The sequence below is a fragment of the Notolabrus celidotus genome, chromosome 9, assembly GCF_009762535.1.
Source record: "Notolabrus celidotus isolate fNotCel1 chromosome 9, fNotCel1.pri, whole genome shotgun sequence".
NCBI lineage: Eukaryota > Metazoa > Chordata > Actinopteri > Labriformes > Labridae > Notolabrus > Notolabrus celidotus.
In genome coordinates, this window is record NC_048280.1 from 23,060,987 (window position 1) to 23,088,475 (window position 27,489).

General features: G+C 40.3%; 1 protein-coding gene across 2 annotated transcripts; it reads left to right on the plus strand.

The window, feature by feature from the left end:
• Positions 1-1,933: 1,933 nt before the first annotated feature.
• On the plus strand, positions 1,934-23,606 carry tmem161b (transmembrane protein 161B). 2 transcript variants are annotated; one of them, XM_034691495.1, is made up of 12 exons: positions 1,934-2,039; positions 13,606-13,709; positions 14,766-14,846; positions 16,041-16,138; positions 16,225-16,381; positions 17,920-18,071; positions 18,166-18,226; positions 18,349-18,489; positions 20,383-20,496; positions 21,488-21,662; positions 22,229-22,325; positions 22,408-23,602. In XM_034691495.1, exons 1-12 carry the CDS (start codon positions 2,019-2,021, stop codon positions 22,701-22,703), a joined length of 1,497 nt encoding a protein of 498 aa, XP_034547386.1. In that variant the 5' UTR covers positions 1,934-2,018; the 3' UTR covers positions 22,704-23,602. The 2 variants fall into 2 exon arrangements, with proteins under 2 accessions (XP_034547386.1, XP_034547387.1); XM_034691496.1 differs by lacking the exon at positions 1,934-2,039 and adding an exon at positions 4,847-5,117 and having other exon boundaries at positions 22,408-23,606.
• The last annotated feature ends 3,883 nt before the right edge of the window (positions 23,607-27,489 follow it).

The following is a 27,489-nucleotide window of genomic DNA, read 5'->3' on the forward strand; positions in this document are numbered from 1 at the left end:
CAACTTGGCCCTTACACACACGTTGATGCATGTCACTCAGTTTCTTCAACAGCAAACATAAATAAACAACATTTATGCTATGTGTGACTGAGTTTTCACCATGTCATTGTATCTGAATGATTTTCAACAGCAATAGGGAGTTGGGAGGGTATTTTGAGAAAAAGCTGGTAGCATTACCACAGAAAAAGGTTCAATAATCTTGAGTATACTGTATTAACCAATCAAAGTGTCTTAATGCACAACCATATACTATTTAGATGCATTTCGACCAAGAGTTCCGGGGTCTTTTAGCCCCAGAACTACTCTACCCTGAACTAAAAGTTTCTGTGCCCCCATTGTTGTCTGCGTTTCGACCGTGGGCTGAAGTCCCGGGTAGATTGTGCAAATCAGGCCAGTGACGTATGGAGAAAAAAAAGGTAAATGCACTACACCACCAGACCAGTAGATGGCAGTAAAACAAAGTCGAATGCCATTTATCACAGATGACACCATAGAAGCAGACGGACAGGCAGGTATCATTATTAGCAAAACACAACAGTTAGCCTGTTAGCATGGAAGAAAATCAGCTCACGCTCTTTTAGGTCGTGCTATATTTCATCGCAGATGGATTCACTGAATCAACATGTGAGAGGAGATAAGTGCGAGTAGCAAAGACGTTTCAAGACGGCTTTAAATTGTTTTTAACTTGAAAAGATCGGAGATCGGCCTGTGTTTTGGTTTACACCGCGACCCAGTTAACTGTCGACTTACAGCTGGATGCATCCCTCATAAACGTCTTTAGAATATCATTAAATATGGATCATTAAATATGCATTCCCAGGAACTCCCTCTGTGGTTCAACAGCTGTGTAAGCTCCACAAACACCATTACTTTCAGCTGAAGGTCTCCAGTTTACAGGTTACTTTTAAAACCGTAACACCGGGAGTGACGCATCCACGGTGGGTGGAGACAACTGATACAAGCTGTTAAGTCAAGTGAATCTCAGCTTCTTCTTTTGAAAATACACACACATATAAAAAAGATAGAACAAATACAAACAAAGTAAAGAAAGAAAAATCAAGTGAATCACACGTGTGTGATGTTATTGTGGGCGACGGGCAGAATAAAAACACTGCGGTTAATCTACCAATCAGATACGTTCAGAATTGCAGGCCCTGCCCCCCAAAAGCCCCAGGACCTTTCAAAAGTACTACACCCCTAGCAGGGGCTTTTCAGGGGGGAGATTATCTACCCCTGAAATTAATATAGACCCTGGGTCCACCGGTCGAAACGCACGTAGTTCAGGGGAAAGTTCCTCTGGTCGAAAAACACCCATAGTAAACATCTGTTCAGAGAGAGGGACTGCGAATTTCAACACTATCCCTCCTAACCAGATTTCCTCTTAGCCCCCCAACAAAACTCGACATGTGCAGTCATGATAGTGGCAGACTCATAACCAATCTGAGGACGTAGTAGGGGCCACCCCTTAACCAATCAGGACAGAGGATTGGAGATTAGCTATGATTGGTCCGTCATAACGGGAACGAGGGGAATAATAACATTGCTTGATACAAAGGCATTGGAAACCGCAGAGATTTTGCAATAGTCTCAAATTACTTCACTAACCGATGAGCATTATGACCATTTCTCCAAACCCAGCAGAAAAAAAGTAACGTTTTTTACACCATTCCTACCAACAGCAGCTTTAATGCACAACCATACTGTCTTTGTGCACAACACAAGCTCAATTAATTGTCTCCAATAACCTCAAACAACCACGATGAAAAGCAGTCACCTTAAATTGCAAATGTCTTTTTTTTTTCTAAAACAGAAGGAAGCAATTAATAAGCACAAGCTGGATCTAATTATAGCATAGGTGTTTTGGGTCAGGATTAATTATACAGTCTATGGTTAGGATACGGCGACGCATGCGCTCGTGAGCTCGCAGCTGCCTTCCAGCAAAACTAACTTTAGCCCGAGGTACACAAAAAGACAGAAGTAACTTGCATTCAGTGCTGGACGCTAACTCACCCATATCAATGCAGTCCGCTCTCATTGGGGTCAGTGTTGTCATCCTCTTCATGAATCTCTGTGCTCCTCACAACGTCTTCTACCACATTAGCATTCTCATTTTCCCTCTTTCATGGCGATAAAGCGGTCCTCAACGCCTAATTCCTTTTAGTGCATCGGGGGGAACTTGAGCTCAAGTTTCATTTTTCTTCTTTGATAATTGGTGGCCTTGAAAACTGCTCGACAGACAAATATGAACTTTATTTTCTACATGAAATCAAAATTGCTTTGAAGCAAACATACAAACAAATCGCTGCCAGTGCCAAGTAGCAAGGGTAACGTTCATCATCGCGTACGTTCCTGCAACGTCATCACGCAAATGGAAGGTGCTTTTTTTTAACAAGGGTTCCCAAATTAGGGGTCGGGAACCCCTGGGGGGTCGCGAGACACAAATGGGGGGTCGTGAGATGTCTTCCAGAATGTTTTTTCTTTTTCCAAGTGATCAAAAAATAGCACATTTTACACATTATATTAAAAAATATAGACAAAAATAGTAGCTAACCTTGCAATAAAACCTTGAAAATAGAAATGTAATGACTTTTCTGCCTTTCTTTTTGCCACATGACTCCTAAGTTTAGGGTGAGTGAATAGTTAATTATGGATAGCATCAGTAGCAGTAGGTTAATTCATAAAGGCACAGAAATACTTTGAATTAAAGTGCAAAACTTTGATTTCTGGTGCAATACCTCAATATCCATGTGCAATATTGTAAATTATTCCATAACATATCTTATTATTATATTCATCTACTACATGTGCTCTCTGGCTTAGGCTAATTTAACTTATTCCATGTCTTTAAAAGTACTTCTATACCTTTCTTTGTACAGAAATAATTTTTTATTTGTAATTAGGTTTATATATTTATTGTCCTTACTGTCTTGTTGTATCCTTAGTGTCTTGTTGTTAAGTACCAGTGTTTCATTCACCACATCAAATTCATTGTTTGTGCGAGCTCACTTGGCAATAAATCTTTCTTGAATCTTGAATCTTGAAACACAGTCACATGCTCATTTAGGTAGGCTAACTTTCTGCAGACCAGCTAAATGAAGTCACATTAAATCACTTTGAGGAACAGTGGGGGTCGCGAGTCTTTGGCACCTATATTTTGGGGGTCGCGGGCTGAATAGTTTGGGAACCCCTGCTTTATAACATTGCTAGCTCCTTACGTGGCCTTGACCAATGATGGTAGATTTATATTTACGTAATTACATTTGACACTGGATCAACTGTATGAAGCAGCCTATGAACTCGATATGTCTCAGTGTCTACCAAATTAACTTTGTGGAAAATAACAGTTGTATCAGGAGAGTTACTGTGAGCAGGCTACATAGGTGAACTTAACAAAACAGCTTGACTGACTGAGAAGGGATGTCCAGTCTTTTCCCCATTTGTTAGGACATGATGAAACAAACCTAATCTAATTTTATGTGGAAAAAATGCACCCAATAAGTTTACTTCATCAAAATATTCCCTACAGAGACTACTGCATTTAAAAGTTTAGGTAAACTTATGTAAGGGTATATATAGAAATAATAGCTTAATATGAGGTTTCGGGGTATCAGTAACATTTAATACCAAAACAATAATGTATTGATAGTACAGTTGTATATTACTATTTCTGTACTGCAGTAGTATTGTGATAGTTATCATATAATTAAAATAATGACTCAATAGTTTGTGTTTAATTTTCCAAGTAATGCATATATTTATAGCACTTTGTCAAATTGCACTTGCAGAATCTTAATTCGTGTTCATGTAAATGTATAAAGTTCTGCAAACAAATGACTACTATCAGTTTTCAAAAGAAAACTCCTGAGCTCAAACAGACTAAAGTCATTACAGGTCAAAAAGGGCAATGTTTTTTACCTTAAAGTTGCCAAAGGACAGGAAATACAACCCACTGATGTTTTTGTAGTAGGAATATTTTTATTACATTATCAGAAACCAGTGTTTCTGAAAACAGTAAAAACACTACATTATTAGCATCGACTCTGGTTAAGTAAGAAATGTAATTTAAAAAATAACACAGGTCATGAGTACAGTTAACAAAAGGTATAGATTAATAATAATTTCACAGAAACTTGAAGACAGTGATGGTTAAAGCAATCAGATAGAGTAACTGTTAGAAATGCAACTGTTTTACAACCTTTCGGGTGTCGGGTGGTTTGGGGGATGTGTTTGTACGTGTACATATCTGTTCAAAATTAACAAAAAAATATAAATAAAGTTATATATATATATATATATAAAAAAAAAACATTGCTTAAAGGCATTATAGTTCATACGTTAGTTATTGAGTATGCATACATGTTCAAATAAACATGACTGATAATAATCTCAAAAAAAGAAAATAAATGCAACTGTTCTGTATAACAGATGAATAATATTCACTGATGATACAGCCACAAACCATAATCATAATCTAATAACACAATCTGAGACACTTTCTGCCTAAAAACACAATCTGAGACATATATCAATAAAATTAGAAACTGGATTGTTGATTCATTGCCATCTTCCGCTTGTGTACCCCTTGCCCGGTGCCAGAGATCTCATGCAGGTACCGAGCTGTCATGTGTGGTGGTGACTCTTTGCTCTTTTCCGGTTGCTGCGGTCCTAACGAGGAGTTGCAGTAGTCCTAAATATGCCTGTCCAAAATGAAATAATCTGTGCGATATTTAATCCAATTCAAAAACATAACACAATGATGCAACACCTTAGATGACGAGTTACTACAGTTCTGAGTTAGATTTCACAAAGAGTGTATAATCAAGCCATCGTAATTTATCTATTCTATACAGGCATTGCCAAAGACATATGCTTACCCAAAATTTCAGCGTGACCTCTACTGCAGTTGAAAATACTTGGGAGCGGAGGCTGGAACCATTGAATTCTGACCATATAACCCATCTCTGCCATGATACGGTGACAGTTTGAATAAGATACCCCTTCAGTTTTTGCATCACCATCGCAAAAAGGGCTTATGTGCTCCTCGCGGCTTGATTTTCGGCTCGGGGTGCACTGTGTTGTCGGGGAAGAGTCCGTTTCAGCTACACTGCATCAACATGGTGAGTGTGAACACCTGAACGCAGCGATTTCTCCTGTTTGTCGCACATCACATTGTAAAGCATTTGATGCAGCATAGTTGCTGTCTGCATAACTGATGGGATGTCGCAGACCGGTCTTAGTTCAAGACAATTTGTCACTGTGATGTCTGTACAACGTTAGCTTAGCCTGCTAGCCAAGCAGGTGCTTGTAGCCGGCTAGTCAGTGTAGCTGTTAAGCTAGCTCTAGCCAAAATACTAGAAATGTGAACACTGTGCACCATCCATTGTGATTTTTTGAAATGATGGTCATCCTTATGCAGTGTTTGAGAATCCTGACTTTGTCCACTGTTGCAGAAGAGAGGCATAAGATCAGTTATTTATACCTTTAAAGTCATACCACTTAGCAGTTAGCATGCACGTCACCTGGTGGCAGGATACCTCAGGGAAGGTAAAGGAGTGTTCACTCACCTGTTCAATATGACCTCAGGACGCCCTCGAGGGAACTGTCTGCTTCATTTGTGCAATATTTCATAAGCAGATGTGCTCTACTATGGTAGTTAATGGCACAGTCACACCAATGGCTATATTAGACCTGTCAGGAAAGGTAGATTGTGAATTACTAAGGGGAATAAAGAGATGTCAATCCAAGCTGCTCATTGGGCATGTCCTTAATATGGTTTTATATAAAGTTTGAGTAAGTTAAAGAGTGGGTTTATATGTTTGCATTAGTGATAGTATTATTGCACCCACTTATCTCTAAATACCCTCTATTTGCTGCTTTAATCTCTGCACAGGTGGCACAATACAGTTTGCTTTTATCAATTGTAAGATAGGAAACAAATGTGAAAACTCAAGGGAGCTGTAGTTACCAGCACAATCATGTTTACCACTTTGTTATTCTTAATACTACATTTTGGATATTCAGCTGAGTTTATGTTGGATTATTCTCTCATAGTATTTGCACAGGACAATTGCTGTAGCATCATGACAGTGTCAAATGTCATTTGGAATCAGTGACCAGTGAGGTGGAGTCAATCATTCTTCAAACAAGGCAGGCTAACTGACCGAAATATCTTGATTATACTCCATTTTTATTATAACATCACACAGTGTACTTTTAATGCCAAGAAAAGGGTGATAAGTAAAGTTTAGCTTGTGTATATCAACAACATGAATGATATCATTAGCATTATTAAAAAGAGGACCAGGTATATCTATATGATGTTTGTAACTATCCCAATGATATTTTTGCAGCATTTACCCAGAATAGTCAGAGACTCCGGCAGCACTGGTCTGCACCGGGTATCAGTGCTTCATGGCTAGTTTTCATGGCTATAATGGTAGTGATTCGTTTGAGGTCTTACAGATAGTAGTTATCATTGCAGCTCCCTCTCCTCAACCCCCACCGATTTCATTTGGTTGTTGTTAGGAGGGGGTCAAGCAGACCAGGCAAGATAAGAGTCCATGCTGGCTCAATTTCCCCCAGGGCTGAGATCCTTGCAGGGCCCCCACAGAGAGTGGTCAGCATCCACCAACCCAAGGCCATGTGCTTTTGACCCATATAGCCCGAACATTACACTCTTGGAGAAACGTTGTAAGCGAGAGAGGTTGTGGTTGGTCACGCGTCACAAACTTAGTGAGCATAATTGCCAAATTAATGGCACCCACTCCCCCCCTCTGTGACTCCAGAAGAGGTATTGACTTTAGCTTTTGGAGCTTACCCCATGCTGGGTGACACTTGGGATCCCCATGACTAATCCAAAATCTAGGTCTGGTGCAGAGGACCAGCCTTAAAACCTCTGTAGGAAGACATTCACTTACTTTTTCCTACTGCAATCTGACTTGGGTTTAGCCTTGACTTATGTACAGCTAAGTTAGATATGACACATGCATGCTCATTGTCTAGTCAAATGAGGTAGCATGTTCAGACGTCTGCAGCACAGACCAGTTTTCATTTCCAGGAAGTAAAAGTGTCACTACAGAAATTTCAATCATATGTTTGGATAACTTTTACAGAAAGGCTAATAAAAATGTATGCTCAAAAATCAGCTAAAATGCTGAAGCATGAGCTGACCAAAACAAGGCAATTGCTGCAAAATCTGTTGTAGTAGAGCATACAATGAATGAATGAAGTCTGTAAACGGGTAGATATTCAATTAATTTAATTAGTATTTGTTGGTGGAAGAAGAACATTTCAATTGGCTCATGCTAGCCAGGAAAGGCCATGCACTCACTAAATTAACACATGCATAGACAACAGTGTCAGAAATTATGGTCTGTAATCATCAGCTGTATTTGTTTTCTGTTCATTGAGAAATGAGTTTCCTAATACACCAACAATTGCCGAAATAAGATATTAGGTAAGTGAATTTAGCGTTCTAATCTGCCTTTTAGGATGATTTAAAGCTGTAAGAGTTGAGTTAAGGCAGTGTTTCTTTATGGGGCTGAGCGATAAATCAACGATGATAATTATAGTGATATTTTTCTCAATATAAATAAAACAAATGTTCGATGAAAATTTGAGATATTTAAACCTGTAATTACACTCTCCAACCACTGGAAAAGGAGGGGACGCTAATGTGCCATAAACACAAGTTGCCACCTAACATTAAACAGAAGAAGAAGAAGAAGTCATTGAACAACCAATCATGTCGCAGGGTAAAAGGTAGACGGGCTTAAAGAATGCAAGCACGGAAGAAGCATAGACTGTATAAAATATGAACGTAGTATCTGTGACGTCACCCATCTGTTCCTGAGAGCTGTTTTCAAGCAAATTGACGGCGGCAGCCATATTGGAAATGCTGAACTCAACCAGGCAGAGTGTGACGTAGTGTGAGCCTCCTAGCCAATAGCTATGTGTTCCCGACCGGGAGTCACGTCAGTCATGTCCTTATTTGGGCAAAACTGGTAATCTTAATATCTTCTGAACCGTCACGTTAGAGAAAAATTCACCCCCCGTACAGTGTGTGCCGATAGAGAGATTAGCTTCGTAGGGCCAAGCCGTTTTTTGAACCAGGCTGTAAACATGTTTATTAATGCTGCAAAGATCGTCTTTTTCCCATTCATTTCTATGTGGTTTCCGGTGTTTCTGCAGCCAGCCTCAAGCAGATTTTCGATGTATTGCAGTTAATAACACTGCCACATTGGCTTCATCGTTTGAGACCGGAGGTTGCCGCTTGGGAAGAAGACACAAAACCTACCAGCTTAAAGCAGAGTCGTTAGTCCAACACTGTGTCAACTCAGCGTCAACTATTAACTTAATACACTTCATTAAATATACTTTCAGGATGTGGGTAAAGGAAGAGCACGGGGACAACTTCTGGACACGTTTAAAGGGATATTTCAGTTTTTTTGAAGTGGGGTCGTATGAGTTACAGTACATTAGTGCTCCTGTTAGCCACAATGCGTGCCTGTGAGCTCTTCCCCTTTTAATGAGAAAATTCCCAGAAGACCGGCAGGCAAGCTAGGCTATTTTCTCTGCGGACGGGGCCTCCTATTTCATGTAATTTCGCCAAAGTTAAGAAAATTGGTCCAGGCACTCATCAAGTAAAAAAAATTGGAGCTATTCAGTTTGCCGTCAGAAACCCCCTTTGTTTTGGCACTATTTTCAGACGCACCTCGCAGACCAGTGTTCTTCCGCTGCATGAGCACGGATACACGCCGATCAGCTGTTTGGATCAACAAGCACGTAGCAGGATCAAGTAGCGGTATCGGTCTTTAGAGTGAATTAAACTCACTTTTCTTCTAATTTAAAAGATGGTACGTACCTGTCTTTATCCCGGCTGTTCAAACAAGCAAACCTCCTGTAAGGCAGGGAACTCTGGATGACAAGTGATGCAGACTGGAGCCCTATGTGAGCCGCTGGTATCCTCTGATTCAGAAAGGTTCTGAAGTATTGTTGTCACTGAAAGTCCCCCTCCTGACAGCAGAAACTCTCTGGGTACTTTGGCATGGGCTCACAGTTTACACACCGGCACCACCAGGTAACGTGGGATCTCTCCTGCTCACTCGTTAGCACAGAACTCTCTCCCCTCTCTTCTTCGGTACATTGGGTCTGCATCTGGAGTTCTTCCTCTGTAAACTCTGGTTCATAGAGGTATCCTCTTGTGTCCACAGTAAATGGCATGTCATCATTGCTGTCAGAATCACTAATTTCTGCAGATTGTAGTTTTTGTTCCTAATAGTGCAGGCAGATCCAAACAGCTGATCAGCGTGTATCCGTGCTCATGCAGCTGAAAAGAACACCGGTCTGCGAGGTGCGTCCAGAAATAGTGCCAAAACAAAGGGGGTTTCTGACGGCAAACTGAATAGCTCTAATTTTTTTTACGGGTGCATGCATTTGCACCGTGATGAGTGCCTGGACCATATTTTCTTAACTTTGGCGAAATTAAGCCCCGTCCGCAGAGAAAAAAGCCTAGCTTACCTGCCAGTCTTCTGGGAATTTTCTCATTAAAGGGGAAGAGCTCACCGGCACGCATTGTGGCTAACAGGAGCAATAGTGTGCTGTAACTCATACGACCCCACTTCAAAAAAACTGAAATATCCCTTTAATGTCTAAAGCGACCAATGGACAACTGAACAGTGAATAACTGTGATGCCTTCGCTGCACTATGTGAAACTATCACTCTACCTGTAAACCTTAGTAATCTTAAAGTGGATTTCACTATTCAAAATAATACTGTGCTAAACTAATACACAGCTTACAATTTTATATATTTTTAGTGTAAATTTAAAACAAATTATGCAAAGTATCTCAACCTGAGAAAAATAAGAATCTACAAACTAAAACCTAAATCTTAAAAGACCTGCTTCCTGTTAGCACTGTAAAAATGAGAGATTCAAGGAGTTTATCAGAGAGCCTAACCCAGATACAAACTGACAAACCATCTTCAACTTTCACTCAGGAGCAAAGTTCGCAAATTTTTCAATATTGCCCTGCTCAATTTGTTATCCTGATTCTAACACGGTGTAACCATCATGTTGATGAAACAAAGAAGGCCACAGGTTGACTGTTCTTTAAACACATGAGAAGTTTCCATGTGTAGATTTACTTGTACATGCCCGGGTGCTATTCCAGTGATAGGACTGTGAATGGGGGGTGGGGGGGAGAGCAAGCTATTTTGAAAGGGATCAGTTGCTAATTGGCTCTCTTTGCTCAAATGTGTGTCGGCAGAGATATCAATGATTCCTGCCGACTTGACTTCCAAAGAGAGAGGCCAACCCGCACACCTTAGCCCACAGTGAGTGGATAAAAACGCAGCATGATGGGAATGATTCTGGTCTCTTAAGCTTAAGTGAATATTGATTTAAGTGTGCAGGGCTGATATTGAGCTCCTTATGTTGCTAAGTCTTTGGGTACCAACCTCAGGAGAGCTGGCTGCTCATTCTCTTGGGCACATGGAGGCTGACACTGTGACAGATGTTACAGACCGGGCAAATTTTTTTTAACATAGTATTAAATCCATTTAATTTACATAAATTACCAAAGTTGTTTATGAAAGAGACAAAAACATTGATTTGTTACATTGCCCAAAATTGGCTGACCCAACCAGAGAATTTAAAGGGACAACTACATTATTTGAAACATAGTAGACAAGACTTCAAACTGCCAAATGGAAATATTCCTGTCAGCCAACACCTCCCCAACCCCGAGTTGATTTAAGACTCCCAATCATGCAGGAGAGTCCTACTCACTTAAACATACCATGGAGTTTAGCATGATGTAACATGGTTGTTGCTATAGAGAAAATTATCACGAGTCAAGGTGAATGATGTCTAGGTGCTTGGAGACAGATGACAAGACGAAGGCTTTGCAAGTCTGTCTGTATCTCTTTTGGTTCTGCAGCTTTTGAGAGCCATGTTGGAAATGTCACACCATTCACATCACAGCTTGATATAGGCTTGAAAAAACGGGAAAAAAATGCTTTTAAGACTGACAGCGTTTAATGTATGGTTTTGTTGTGACTGAATAACACAGATTGGCTCTTTGAAAGCATGTTGTCTGTCTATGTTTGTGGTTAAATGAAGGTTATTTATGTGTTTGAACTCTGGATCATAATCAAGGCCCTGAAGACAGATCTGTAAACAACATTCTTGTCCATAGTATGTACAAAAACAAATGTGCTTTTCTGTCACGTTTCATGCAGAATGGTTCAAAGGACTTAATTGGTGGTGCTGTCAGACGAACACTTATCCTCTTGGTACCACACATTTGCTTTGATAATTTTATCAGTTTATTGCAAAGTGTAACAGGATTTTTAGTGTCAGTATGTGTAGTTCCCTGTGACTCAAACAGTACCTTTGCTTGAAATGCTCATCCCTTGTTTAAAGCGCCTCCCTACAGACCCCTCTGTGATTTCTCTCTTCCTTTCCTCTCCTCCCTTAAAAAAACCAAACTTATTTTAAGAGCATAAATATGGGGATGAGAGTGCAATGGGATTGGTTTTGTATAGTGCTGAGCGATATTGACAAAAAATCTGAAAAAATCTTGAAATCTTCCAGCTGAATGGCGATATACGATATCCATCTCGATTTTTTTCTGTAAAGAAACAAGGTGAACAGATGTCTTGGTTACATAGACACTTTAATTAAAATGATGCACAATGTAAAAAGGTTCATGAAAAATGACAAAAGAATAACTTTAACTACAGAAAATAATGTTATTAAACACACACATACTTCTTCTGATAGATGGTGTAGTTAATGGAAATAGGTGTAATTTCAGAAGTTGTAGCTGTTAACTGTGTTAGCCTAAACATATCAAATAGATTCTCTTTTGGTAGGCATATGATAACCAGTCCTACCGGACAATTATAAGGCGTGAGACGAGGCTCTCTCTGACTTAAAGCTGCTGTTGGTAGGAATGGTGTCAAAAACGTTACTATTTTCTGCTGGGTTGGGAGAAAAGGTCATAATACCCGTCGGTACTCATCAGTAAGTGAAGTAATGTGAGACTAGCGAAATCTGTGTTTTCCAATGCCTATGTATAAAGCAATGTTATTATTCCCCTCGTTCCCGTTATGACGGACCAATCATAGCTAATCTCCAATCCTCCGTCCTGATTAGTCAAGTGGCGGCCCCACTACGTCGCCCTGATTAGCTGGGAAGCCACTACTTCCTCATGTGACAATCTATTGTCGGCGGGGTTACAGGAGCAGAGAGGGGAGGTGTAGTGTTGACATTCGAAATCTCTTTCCGAACTGATGTTTATATCACGACTACCAACAGCAACTTTAATTTTACAGTTTTGGCAGTACTTTCAAGGCCATTCAGCCAAGTCACTGTCTCCTTGAATCAATGGTCTTAAGCCGTCATGTTCTGCTGTTGCAACAGACACTATATGGTAGGCCACTGGCCTGTTAATTTACCACGTTATACTTTGTTTTCTTAAGCTACAGCACGAGTAAATTTAATAATAAATTAAATAAAAAATTATAATTAATTTGTAGAGCACCTTTCAAATCCAGGTTACAAAGTGCTTTACATGGGCAGCAAAATAAAACAGGCATTTCATAAAAACACACAAGTCAAGATAAAGAAATAAAACATATTTTAAAAGACATAAAATTCCCCTAAAAGAACTCTAAAGGAATAAAACTCTTTCAAAATATATTTCTTAAGATGGTCAAAATAAAATAAAGTCAAATAAAATTCAGATAAAATCCAGAAAGGCTCTGCGATAAAAGTATGCTTTAAGAAGGGATTTAAAAGAGCTCACTGACTCGGCATTTAAACTGCATCATGGATTGTTTTGGTGCAGAAGGATGTGAAGGCACATTCTGGGTTGCAGCACGTAGTCCTAAACACTCTTTTTACTGAGCTTTGGGTTGCAGGTAGCTTGTCTGAAATTTTAAAACCGAACCATCACCAAATAATCACACCAGTATTTTTACCAAACAGGTTGCTACTGTCTTTATCTGTCTCCTTGTTGTCGTTGTATACAGGACTTCTTGTTATCATGTGTGCGAGGGGAAAGGGAGGGTTTCTGAGTTCTCATTTTGCTCAGAGGGAGAGAGGCTTGAGGCTTGGGTGAAGAGGGTGAGACAGGGACCAAAGAAACAGGCAAACTTGTAGCTCTTGGTAGAAACGTGAAACCCTATTTTGACAGAATATTAAAATAAGGTGATGTAGACAATCATTTCCCACCCTATATCTTGTATGGATGAAAATGTATGGATGTATCTTAAAAACTGGATATATCGCCCGGTCCTAGTTTCTAGTTTCTTCACTGAACACATGCATTCCTGAGAAACAGTAGGCTCTGTTTTGAGAGTGTGTCTTATTATACGACTTACATTTGCAGATGTTGTTTATGTTGCGTGATAAACATCACTAAACTTGCAACTAAAGATAGTAGAAACGTGTTGGTCGTGTTGATTAAGGAGCATTTGACATAAGAATGAGTTCTTAATTGTCTTCAATCCGTCTATAAAAGATTTAATGTTGTGTGTTTTCTCACGTGTTTGATTGCTATTCAAATCTTATTTTAACCCCCGTCTCTTTTCCACAGGGTGTGATTGGTGTGCAGCTGGTGGTTACCATGGTAATGGCCAGTGTAATTCAGAAAATCATACCTCATTATTCCTTTGCAAGATGGCTACTGTGCAGTGGCAGGTAATGTAAAATCCTGTACATGCTGTTTCAGATAGTTTTTCTAAATACTCCTGCTTTCTTTCCTCAGGTTTACTCTCCTTACGGGGGATTTATTTGATAAATAAACCAGAAAAATAATGATTAAAATGTTCACTCAGATGTTGAAGTGGTTTTGGTTATAAAAGGAAGAAAAATAAACTGGCTAATCATATTTCAGGAAGCAAAGATGGCATCATAGGGAGGATACAGAATCAAAATAAAGAGCCCTCCTCCGTTCCCCTAATTGTGCCACATATGTTTTTCAGCATCTTCAAGGAACACACTCAATAATTAATCATTTCTTCTTTTCAGGGCACTGCTGAGACATTTTTCCAAAACTCTTGCCCCTGAGCAGGCGGCCTGGACCGTCCCTCCAGAATATTTCAGATTAATTTTCTGCAATAAATAAAAATACAAGAGGAAAAACAAGCTGTGCTCCTTTCTCAAGTAGCTCTGTGATGAGCATTTCTAAACAAAGTAAAAAAGGGGTCCCTGAAATGCTCGCTTACATGAAGGTGCTTTCAAATGAACTCCTTTTTAAAACTGGATCCTTAAGGAGAGATAACTTTGCTGTCGTAAAGTGTCTCACAAGTGCTTTCTAATGTGTCAGGGAAGCTGGTAGGAAGTAAAGCTGTGAGGAATGTCTGCTTTGTGTGAGGTGTTTGGTAGCTAATAGAGCTCAGAGCTGTTACTACATTTCTGTCGTGTTTATACAAAGAAGAGTTAATGTTTCTGCTCTCAAAAGATTTTTTCAGAGAGGTTTCTTGTAATTATTCCTCTTGGGAGTGATAGGATGTGATTTTAGGCTTTTATTTCCAGCAAGTTTCTTTTATAATAAGAGAATATTATCGAATGTTCTTTTTTTTTTGTCTAAATCCCTTCATAAACTCTTATATCTTGGTATCCACATGATACTTTATGTCTGAATTATTTCCTACTAGAACATTATCTATCAACATCTTTAGTCTGTCATTATCTCGTCTCACTTTTTCCTCTGTGTGCATGTCCAATCCTGATCCTGCTTGTCTTTGTCCACAGTCTTCGGTGGTATCAGCACCCTACGGAAGATGAGTTGAGGAGCTTAGCAGGGAAACAAAAAGGACAGAAGAGGAAAGACAGGTAAGTAGGGAGGGTGAGGGGGTGGGGCTGGAATGAAGAAGGGCTATTGTTTTGAGGAGAGGGGAGGTATGAAAAGGCACTCCTTTCATCAGCGAGGAAGGAAAAGATGAGAAGCAGATATTTGAGATGGATGGAGACCACAGGCATGTCAGCAAACCGATAGAGCCGATGTGTTTGTGTGACTCATTTAAGACCTGTTTGAAGCGCTGTGACAGAAGTGTGTTTTTGTTGTTCTTTTTCTTTATGGATCTTCATCAAGGCTCAGAAAAAGTCTGCTCAGAAGTGGCCCTGTCGAGTAGATGTGAGGGAAGTTGGGTAGTTTGTATGAGCCATTACTATTTAGGCTATTTTAGGCGATGACTGTTAAGAAGGGCTGCGTCCTCTCTGATATCAAAGTTTCCCAAACAGCGTTATGTCTTCAGATTGGTCAGACCTCAAGCTTTGATTCTGGTGGATGATTTTCCTTTAAGACTACTTTGCAATTCAAAAATCCTTCTATTCATTTTTTAGGACTGCAGGTGGAAGCAGAACCATATGTTGGACACGTGAATTTAGTGCTGCTTCCTTTGTACTCCTCTTTAAATTAGAATCAGAGTCACTACTGGAAGATAATCCGTACTGTTCCTCATGGCATCCAGCGTCTAACTTAAGGAGGTTTTGTTGTGCGATCCTTTCTCTGACCCTGTGTGAGGCAGGTCAAGGCTCTCCAGCACCACATGTCCAATAATCCCTCTGAAAAAAAGACAAAAAACGATGGACCACTGTCCTTTTGCCAGCTCGTGCCATGCAGCTCCCTTCTCTTTGTTAGCCGTCTGACTCCCTCGGTCAGGGGCGAAGCTGAGCCCCTTTTTTCTCCCGTCAGGTGCCTCCGAGATGAAATCTGTCCTGCACATGTTTGGTCCTAGAGTCTTACAGTGGTATTGTCCTGTGAATCCCAGGCACACACAGAGCTGAGCAAACAAAGGCCAGAACTGAAGAGGCCCACCAGACACTTCTTCAAGCTTTAAGAGCAGCTCTCCATTTCCCTGCTGTTAGCGACTTAGCCCTGCATATGAGATGCCCCTATTGGTCATGGTAGACTCTAGCAGAATCAGCTGTAATGAAAGTGATTCCACCTCTGACAACAATCAGATATTTGATCCTGCTACTCTCAATCTAAATTTTGTTTTCCTGCCTTTTCCCTTTTTTCCTTAGGAAGTACAACGGTCACATAGAAAATAAGCCGTTAACAGTTCCAAAGGACATAGACTTACAGCTGGAGACAAAATGCATCACAGAAGTCGACACATTAGGTACAAATCTTACATTTTTTACTCGCAAGGTAACTTTTGGATGTGCGATGAACATGTGTTTATAATTTGTCCTGTTGTGTCCACAGCTTTGCACTACTTCCCCGAGTTCCAGTGGCTGGTGGATTTCACAGTAGCAGCAACTGTGGTCTATCTGATAACAGAGCTGTACTACAGTGTGGCTCAGCCCTCAGGAGAGATGAACATCAGTGTGGTCTGGTGCCTGCTGGTACTTGCTTTTGTCATGTATCCTTAAATCGGTCACTCCTCGGTTGTTGTTCTTTTTTACTAATCAGATTTTTAACTCTCATCATGATTTAACATTTTTGACCACTGTCCTGTATATATGTGTTCTAGCTTCTAGCTGTTCACCTCTTTGTCTATAAGAGACAAAATCACTCCAGCTTGACTTCCTTTTTGTGTGTGTGTGTGTGTGTGTGTGTGTGTGTGTGTGTGTGTGTGTGTGTGTGTGTGTGTGTGTGTGTGTGTGTGTGTGTGTGTGTGTGTGTGTGTGTGTCTGTGTGTCTGTGTGTCTGTGTGTCTGCGTCTGTGTCTCTGTGTGTGTGTGTGTGTGTGTCTGTGTCTGTGTGTGTGTGTGTCTATGTGCGTGTGTGCAGCAAGGACAGAGAGAGTGCTCAAGCGCCTACTGCCCTCTTTATGCTCCACAGCCACTTGCCATTTTGCTACGCTGAATGATGGTTAAATAATATGCATTATCCTCGCCACCAACCACAGGGATCAATTTTTGCAGTGCTCCTGGTCTGGCCCGGCTCACAGCGGTCAGATGGTGTGTCATTTCCTGCCTACGTCTGAGATGGGAGGCACAATTTTCACAGCCCAACAGCCTGATGTGCATGGGGAAAAGGACAGTGTGTGTGGCACAGATGAAACGGGACTATGAAGCTGAAGATGAGGGAATTTGTTGGCTCAATATATGTGTTAATGGGACACTTGATTTCAGTTTTCCTATTTCAGCTTTGATGATATGTTTAAGACTCTCGCCCAGGAGATCAGCTTTACTGCCTTAACCTTCACTGATATCCCTGGAGCAGCATGCTCTGCAGGTATCTGCATCTTAAGGTACCTGGCTTTTTTCCTCCTGTTTACTGTAATTTAGATATAAGACTGCATTTCCTCACCTTTGGTGATTTTTGACAGAGCAACCCGGCAGCATATTAATGACTGATCGCTCAAACATGACTATTTCTCTTTTCAGCCTCATGCTGACTGGGACTTGGCTGGTGAATGTTTATACAGCTGTCTTCACAGTACTAAAAAAAAAAGAGGAGAGCACCGAAAGAAGGCTCCATTGGATTGAATACCATTCTTGGACTAAAAAAAGGAGTGAAAAATTGTTATGCTGTCACCTTAAATGTTGCAGGAACTGAGAGTTACATCTCTGCAGCAACCAGAGTTCGCTTAGAATCATGCTCTGTGCTGCGCCTCGTGATCAGTGTCTACAGGGGAGGAAATACTATTACAACCTCAATGGCTCTGGCACCAAGTACCCACACATGCAGCATGTTGCGACATTAAAGGGTTCAAACAGGGTCTGTAAAAATGCACAACCTGTGTGTATTTGTATGAAGATGAAACACATTTGTGTGGTGAATAGCAGTGTTACGATGTTCTAAATGTTTTGAGTCCGTTGATTTCTGATACTTATTTCTCTTTCCCTTGAACTCGTAAAACTGATTGAAAATGTGTCTGCAAGCGGGTTTTGGATATGCTTTTCATGCCAGTGTGCTTCTGGAGATGGTTTTTCCTTGACTGGGTCTCCACAGCAAGACTCTTTTCTCTCTAACGGCCCACTACTTCAAACTGGAGGAAGGAGGCGAGCGCTCACTCTGCATAACTTTTGCCTTCTTCTTTTTCGTCAAAGCCATGGCCATTCTCATTGTCACCGAAAACTACCTGGAGTTTGGTTTAGAGACAGGTAAACACACATGACCCTGCTAATACAACCATATGTTATTAATTGTTGCCCTTCCTTGTGAGAGAGTCGCTTTCAAACATTTCTTCATTTCCAGGTTTTGCAAACTTCTCCGACAGTGCTCTCGACTTTCTGGAGCACCAGGGCTTAGAGTCCCAGTAAGTATGAAATCAGTATTCTCGCAGTGTAATTTTTTTGTTTTCTCTTCTCCATGAATTTTTTATGAGTCATGAAACTACACCAGTACCTCACTAAGGTTTTTTTTTTCTTTCTTTCGCAGGGGTCCCATATCTAAGCTCACCTTCAAGCTGATCCTGGCCCTGCTCTGCTCCCTGATTGGAGCGTTTCTAACTTTCCCTGGTCTTCGATTGGCCCAGATGCACCTGGATGCACTCAATCTGACCACAGCCAAATTTACACAGTGAGTCCACTGCAGTAGTTTTATTCACGTCGGTGGTTTCTCATGAATTTTTCATTGAATATGTTTGATGTCTTCTTTATCCGTAATATTAAGAATATAAAAGGTGGGAAGTCATGGCGTCTTTGTCAAAACAAGACCTCTGAGATCACTTCCTGCAATAGTTATGTGCTTTGTTTTCTTCTTCTTCTTGCACTGTGTTTATATCTACTGGACTGACCTTTTTCCAAGCCGTATCCTTTAGCATGGGGTTAATCTTTTGTTTTCTTTCCCACATATAAAAAGCTTTTGGAAAGTCTGCTGTGTCCGTGGTTCTGGGCTTAATTTATACCTGATATGCTCAAACTGTCCTATGTTAGAGTACCAGAAAGACAAAAATATTCCAGTGGTACTTGTCTCCAACTTATTCAGAGTGCGCCCAATGGGAGAGAGCACCTTTTGAGTCAGATGAAGACTACTGAGCTTGGATGAATTTCTATTTCCAAACTCGCTAGGTGGCATGTCTGCACCCATGATGGAAGGGTACAGAGCTGGAAACACATCCCAGCCAGATAATCCACTTTGGCATAGCAGAGTCTCCAAAATGGCCTCCTCTTCCGTTCCCCTCTCTTCACTGTCACAAGCTTACATCCTCAGACCCTGTCACCGGTGGGGATTATCTCCTAACCCTTCAAAATCTGAGCCTTGGCTATCTTCTCACCCCTCTCAGGGAATGTTTCATAGACAAGATAGTTGTCGTTCTGCTGTTGTTAACTTTGAAAGTATAATTTTGGAGACAATATCGGTGAGCTTTTTTACTTCAATGATCTCGCTCTGCAGATTACAAAAGTGTTCAAGCTATTTGTATAAGCTGTCTGAGATACTAGCTGTATGATTGATAGGTGACATCATTGTTGCAGCCCGTGGCATCAATAATCACAGCGTACAGTTTTCACTAAACTAAAAGGAAAACAAGTAAAAAATGAACTTTAAATTCATACAAAATAATTCATACACTTTTAACAAACATTTCATATTTATAGCTCATTTTCTTTCCATAAAAAACACATCGACAATAACATTTTAAATCCTACTTAAAAGAAAGATCTCATTTAAAAATACACCGACATATTCATGTGTACTTTTAATATTGCAACATCCTTGTCCTGAAAAATTACACAACTTCATCAAGAAAAAATTAAATATACTGCTTACAATTTTTCCTTCAATGTATAAACAACATAGACTGTATAAAAAATGGACGTAGTATCCGTGACATCACCCATCTGTTCCCGTAGCGCTGTTTTGAAGCCAATCGTCAGCGGAAGCCATATTGCAAATGTTTAACACATCCAAACTTTTTCAATCAGACTGTAAACATGTTTATTATTGCTGTAAAGATTGTCTTTTTTGAATAGGTGTGTATGTGGTTTCTGGTATTTCTACAGCCAGCCTCAAGCGGATGCTCGATGAACTGCAGTTTTTAGAGCTTCCGCATGGGCTTCATATTTTAAGACCGGAGGTTGACGATTGGTAAACAAACAAACGGACCTCGCTCGCTCATTGATGGTGCTAACTTTCCTCATGTGCCTGGAGCCCTCTGCTAAACATCACGCTGCGATACGAAGTTGACAGCCACTGCACACCATGCATTAAACACATGCTTCTCTATTAAAGCATTGCCAAGAGCAAACAACATAATGGAAAAACAAAGTAGAAACATATCGCGCCAATCTGCCTGACAATACCTGCTCTGCGGTGTATCAGCTTAGCGTGTGGAAGAGAGACGCCGTCACTAAGTTGTTCCAGGGCACTGGCTTCTATCCCCTGACATGAATAACTCATAACAAATGAATGAGCACTGATGGAAACGTATTGACTTAACTGGGGATCCTAACTTTTCTCTTACTTTTGAAGGACTCTTCTTCATATCAACTTCCTGTCCCCTCTTATCATGGTCCTGCTGTGGGTGAAACCCCTCACCAAGGACTACATCATGAACCCCACTCTGGAAAAGGAGAGTGTGCCTTTGTAAGTAAATGAAATAATTTGGCTCAGACAACCCATGTCTGAACCAAATATTTCCAAAAGGCATGTCAATTGTGTGTTACATTATGTCACTCTAATTAAAAAGTAGTAACTCTTGTATATCACTAAAGTTAGCAAACACTAGACGAGATTTTAACCTTTTTATTGTCGAGTGGTTTGTAGATAAAGTAACTCTCTAATCATATCTGCTAATAAGTATTATTGTTGGACCACAAGCTCTGTGATGAACTCCTCTGTAGCTCATGTGCAAGATTACCTCAACATTTCATGAAAACCAAATTGCGCCGGAGGTGCTTTTGCCTACATCCTCAGCTGATTGATCTGCACTTTGTAGACAAGCCAGTTGGGCTTCTTTGATATGTAGCGAGCTAATTACCTGCCATTCACACAAGAGAAATGGGACATCGTCACAAAACAGTGGAAATAAAAGTAATTGTTGCTTTTGTGCTGGGAAATGGATGTAAACAATGCAACAGCAGTTATGAAAATGGGATTTGCAGCAGTTCAATGAGATAAGGAATGCATTTGGTTTGTAGATGTAGAGACAATGCACACGTCGTCTGTTTGGTTTAAAATTAGACTGTAAACAAATTTCGTCGGTCTTCAGGGAAAGCTCTTTATTGGGGCATTAACTGCTGTTATTTGTTAGGTAGTCATTCATTGAATGATAAAATCTTTCATTTGTTTCCATCGTAAATTTTGTCATGTGTCAAAGTTTTTTTCTGCTGCCAATGATGACTGTGAATCCATGACTTGGCAGAGTTTCACTATTTATGCTCCCAGCTCACCCTGTGGACTTCTACTACTAAGTTGTTTGAGTACTTTGCTTTCACTACTTTCCCTTTTTTCAGTCACTGTCTGTGCCCGCAATCCAAATAACAAAACAGATATGTTATTTGTTAGTCAAAAACAGCTGTCATCCCTTCATCATTCCTCCCTTTTTTGCTCATTCTTGTCTTTCTATTAATATCAGGATGACTGAGCAGACGTTTGATACGCTGCGGTTATGGACCATCATACTGATGTGTGTTCTACGGCTCATGATGATGAGACATCATTTGCAGGCCTACCTCAACCTGGCCCAGAAGGGTGTGGACCAGATGAAGAAGGAGGCAGGGCGGATTAGTACCGTTGACCTACAGAAAATGGTGAATAAGATATGAGAAGTAATAATCCTTTTTGCCTCTGTCTAAAATCCTGCATCAGTAAAAACACACATTACTTTATCCCATCTAACATGAATGGTGTGCTATTGGAGGGCTAAATGTTAGTATCAAAATCTGCAATTCCATAGTCACGACTCAGATGGAGCCAACCTGCTGGTTTTGCAGGATTGAGACATTTAGTTTTAACCCAGTGGCTTTATTAAAAGCAACACATTTTATGTTCTGTCTTTGTGAATTAAAGAACAGAGAGCTCAAAACTCCGTCATCTGCGCTCAGGACATACATAATGCAAGGCGCATGCGGCCCACCTGTGGTGCACTTGGAAATTGAAGAGATTATCACTGAGTGTGTTAAGGAATGGCATCACTTGCCAAACACATTATCTCCACTTGTTCCCTTTTTAAAAGCCCTCCCTTACATGAGCTGCTGTCAGACATGGTTTAACAGGTCTGCTCAGTGCAGAGAGCAGTCCAGACTTACTCCCTGTGTTTGAATGTGTGACACTGCAAAAGTAGAGATGGTAATTCTTCTTCTCTGATTTCAACCAGGTTGCACGGGTTTTTTACTATTTGTGTGTAATCGCACTACAGTATGTGGCACCGCTGGTGATGCTGCTACACACGACTTTGCTGCTAAAAACATTAGGTGAGTTACACACTACTTGCAGATTTATATACTTTCTCTTTGCAAAGATTTAATCTAAATCCCTCTTTCTCCTCATTTACAGGGGGACACTCCTGGTGGGTCTACCCTGAAGACGACCTCCCATGTCTCTATGAACTGAACTCTGACTCTGTGATGGCAGCACCACCAGTAGCTGCCCCAACACCAGCTCCAGTTGTAGAGACAGGAGCCCGGGCGTCAGTCGCCCAGCTGTCAATGGCCCTCGGGGGCCTGCGGACTGTCTTTAGCCCCTTGCTTTTCCGGGGCCTCTTCTCCTTCTTCACCTGGTGGATCGCTGCCTGCCTGTTCTCCACTTCCCTCTTTGGCCTCTTCTACCATCAGTATCTCATGGCCGCATAGCATCAGCGGCCCAGCTGTGGCAGCCAGACCCCCACAGGGCCGCTGCTGTGTTCGGCCCGATCAGAAAGGACTGAGTGGGGGCAGCGGAGACCTAATGATGGCTGTGCTCCAAAACTCCTCCTCCCCTTCCTCCCGCCCTTTGACAACCTCACAGTGACTGACCATATCATCGGAGCTTCTGGTTCAACTTCCTGTGCTTCCTCCAGAGATAACTCTGTGAACTTGCATCATTGTTTTTACTACTACGACCACTACCTTTTTTTTTTAATTGGGTGAGAAAGATTTATAAAGTATGAGTAAGAAGAATATCATCAGCATAGTAGTGTATTGGGTCTAATGTGATCATCTGAATAAGGTGAGGTGGAGTACTCCATTCTTTATTGTGATTACATGTTGAAATGTGGCAGCCTTACTCAGTGTGACCAAATTCAAGGATGTCAGAAAAGTGGAGAATAATCAAAGTTCTCTTCATCTAATGATCTTTAATTATAAATGTTACAATCACACTTTCCTCAAATGAAGGAGAAGGTGTCAGATTTCCATCTGTGTTCCTTCTTTATGAATTGTATTTGTTGTCAATGGTACTCTATTTATATACATAGACCTATTTAAAAACAAACCTTTTGGAGCAGCTGTGCATGAATGGATACATTCTGTTGGGTTTTATTGGTCAGTACTAGAGAGCCCATAATTCAGTCTGTATCACAGTCTATGATGGCACTACTTTCATACAGTGAAAACTGTAAAGTTATTAATTATAGGTGATGAAAAATGACAACTGGAGATGTTGAAGAAGACTAATGAGTGACTTAAAACCTAAAATAACTCTTACTTATTTCAACTAATGTTTTTTTAACTGCCTTGTTTGTGCCCTAAGTTTCTCTTTTATCAAATCTTACAAATACGTGTCTTCAAACAAAATGTTTGTTTCACAAAATGTCTAAATTCCTTCACCAAGGACCAAAAAGTGTCTCAGAGTCTCAACATGTCGCAGGGAGGACCACTTGTCTGTATTTATACGAGGGAGAAAAGGAAGAGGAGGAGGAGGAAGAAGGGGCGGCCTGTGGAAGGTTGTGCAGAGCGACTGAAGAGGAGGAAGAGATGCTGAACTCACTGGGAGAAATATTATTGACTTGAAGCTGATGTATTTAAATGTTTCTGATGGATGTTTCCATCAAAGACAAACTTAGGGTTGTTGTGTTTTTTTAATGGAAGGAGATCTAACAGATTTATGATGTTTTATTTTTAACGTCCCTGGTGTTAACTGAGCCATTTTCAAAGCTATGAGAGGACTTAAGCTCGTTTTTTGAGCAGCAGTGATGATTTAAAGGGAGGACAGCACATGTGCGTGTGTATCTGCATGTATAGGGTCTCTGCTGTAAGTCTGTAATCTGAAAGGGCATTGTGATCAAGAGGAGATGATGTCAACTACTGTTGATGAGCTACCGCCTTTATGTTCTCATTATCTTTTTTAAAAACGTTGTCCCATCCATTGTTTTTAGACAGATTTAAGAACAATCTTTAGTTTATTTTTATTCTTCTTTCAAAGGATCAAATTGTTAATTGTTAAAATTTCTTAAAACGGTGCCAAGTGAGTCTGTTCCCCTGTCCTGCTGTCTGTAGATGTGGTGTCTGCTTGTGTTTGTAACTGGACTGCGACTCTGCAACCGCGTGTTTTTATAGATCCATCTTGATAAAGAGTGCCGTCACAGGCTCTGGTTAATAGCATTTACAGTCTCTATGTGTACCGTGGTGGCTGAATGCACACACAAACATTGTCATGTCGATGTGTCGTCCAGTCTATAAAGGAATGTAGGGTACGTGATGCCAGGTTAATCACATAACCTGGTGGTTCTCTCTTAATTCATGTAATCACAGAACTGTAACTTTGGAATTCCAGCTCTATGAGTTTTATACCAACACATTTTACAAATTCAAGCAGCACCATGTCACATTTTTTAGTTCCTGATGTTGAAAGTCTTAGCTTCAGTTCTGTTTGTTTGAAACGACGGGGAATATTATGCACATAATGAATGTATCAATCCTGCCTAATTTCTAGATTGTTTTCATGAAGATGATTTGTTTGAATTGATTTAACCCCCCTCCCACCTCCCACCTCACACTTCCTGAACTCAATTCTTCTACTACCATCTACCTAATTTGTCCTAATGACTTTTTTTTTTTATTGATGATTTATCTTTGTTTTGTATTTATTTCACATGTTGAGGCCTGTAAACATTTCTAATTGTAACAGCAAACACTTTATTTTGTTATTGGAGTACATGATGGCTGAAATTGGTTCTAAATGTGTTGACAAATCAGTTAATTCTTTTTTTTGTACTTTTTAATGGTCTGGTCCGTTAAGAAGCCGCTGGGATACTTTCAGAAATCAGTGTTCCGTTGGTGCACTGTGTCTTCGGTTTGTTACCACTGAAAGTGTTCATTTTTCAATGTTGGGTTCAAGAAGTAAATTTCACACATTGTTGTTCTTTCATGTATTTATTTCAGCTTTAGTTTTTGTCTTAAATAAATTATGTTCTTTACTATGTCCTCTTTTTTTAATGCTTTATTGTGCTCCACATGCTCACTGCCTTCACACGTGGCCTTTGCTGAAAAACAACAGAGGTGGGCTCATTAATGAAGCTTTAGATGTATTTGTTGTGAATACAAAGCATAGTTTTAAACTTTTGTGTATAAAGTTATAAAGAAAGACATCTATAACCGTGTCAGTATGCAGTCTTAAGAAGAAAAAGTCTTCGATAGATGATTTGGTCACAGTCATTAAACTCTGCAGATGACCAGAGAGACAAACTAAGTTTGGATATTTAATGGATCCATATTCACTTTGATGACTTTTGTAGGTCAATAAATTATCGAAATGACAGCAAGTCAGTATTCCTATTGAAGTCTGATGATACTGGCCCGTGTAAGAGAATGCCTAATGATGCCTCACCAAAGAGTCGTTTGTAAAATAGTTCATCGACTCAGTTAAATCCCATTCTCCTATGTCCTCTGAATCATGCCAACAGATGTAAAAGTCATTAAAATGTGAGAACAACACAATTTGACCCCACAATTAAACACCTCATTGCTTTATCCATTACACGAACACTATAAGCACATCAGGTTTTCCTTTCTGTGTCTTTAACTACATTTAAGTGGCTCTTTTTGGGGATATCTTCAAGGTCCAAGGAGAGATGTGGAATTGTGGTCTTTTCACTGCAATTACTAGCTTTGTATAATGGTGCTCCATCATACTGTAATTGTGTTTCAGCATCATCTTGCTTGTGAAGTTTGTCCTTGTGCAAACAGCCATAGATTCAGCCCATCAGTGGTCATTGATTTGCTTTTATTAGTTTGCCTTCTTTTTTCCTGGAAAAGGGTTAGCAGGGTAGATAACTGGATGGAATGGCAAGCACTCCCAAACTCCCCTTAATGCACGCCATTCTGTGGGAATAACATCGGGCCAGTTAATACAGGACTTGAGTGCCATTGTCCACACGAGCGGGAAAACTGGGCCAATTCATTCATTCGTAGGTAGACAGATCAATAAGACAGCTTCCAAAACAAACCAGCGGAGAGGTTCCTTTATTCCTCTTGAGTGGGGCCTATTCACCGAGGTCCCTCTCTGCGTAGAGCCGTGTGGAGCTCTGACCCCCCTGCCCCACCCCACCCTTCTGTCCCCAACACAGCCAGAAGAAATGAGAAGCTTCTGGAGGGGTGGCTATAATAGTGGGCTTTCTGTCCAACACAGAACAGTGATCTCACCCTTATGTCGATTGTGAGAAGCAGCAGCCATACTTCAGCGACTGACCTGACCTTGTATCGTGAATGGCCTAAAAGAGAGCACTTTACATTGCTTGAACCGTCCTGACCTGTTTTTACTTTTTTTATTTCCTTTACAATGATACCCCCAAATTATGAGAAAGATAGAAAAACAGAAAAAGATCCCCTGCTGAATCGAGTGCCAATTACAGATTGGTTGACTGAGATCAGCATGTAGCAGTCACCTTTAATGTAATACATGCAATTATCATCTTTTCATTACCATGACAACAGCTGGGAAAGTAGCACTATTCATTGAAGTGTTTTATGCTGCTGCAAGTAAGTGGGACATTTCATTTGGCACGTATTCAAATGTGTTCCTTAATTACACAAAGATGCATTAAAGATACAGAAAAGACAAATGAACGACAAAAAAATACTGAAATAGATTTATTTACAGTTTATTGACAGGTGATAAGTATAAGAACAACACAGCATATTTATGCTGCATTGATGTAACACGAAGAAATTAAGACACACTAAATTGCATGGAGATATAACAGTAAGAAGGTTATTTTTATCAGGGAAACAGTAAAGAAATATATTTGGGACATTTTTAGTCATGTTCAAACAGGATCAAGTTTCATCCATTATTAATCGCTTGATCTCGTCGTGCGTGTTTTTCCTGTGACTCTTTCAAGATTCAACATTAAGCCTACTTACCTGTAGTAAAACACACAACTTTATTAGTAAAACATTGTCCTGAAGCCCATGTCTGAGAACAATGAACTAATTAAGTCAAACAAGCACTGGTTAAATGTGTGCGTAAAGTAGGAAACATGGAGAAAATTAGAGCATAGATTATGACGAGAAAGATACATTTATGTTTCAAATTTTAAGTCCACTTCCACACGCAAGAAATAAGAAACGCTTGAATGGCCTTTGTGCTAATCACTGCTGCTCTTACATTCATTCATCTCCAGATGAACATGGCTCCTTTGAGGGTTCAAAGCTTCATTTT

Bases quoted from the DNA above. Each gene is read 5' to 3' on its own strand.
- tmem161b (XM_034691495.1), top strand. From the start codon at position 2,019: ATGCAGTCCGCTCTCATTGGG. The intron at 18,072-18,165 runs GTAAACACACAT...CTTCATTTCCAG, and splicing joins GGAGTTTGGTTTAGAGACAG to GTTTTGCAAACTTCTCCGAC. The intron at 18,490-20,382 runs GTGAGTCCACTG...TTACTTTTGAAG, and splicing joins ACCACAGCCAAATTTACACA to GACTCTTCTTCATATCAACT.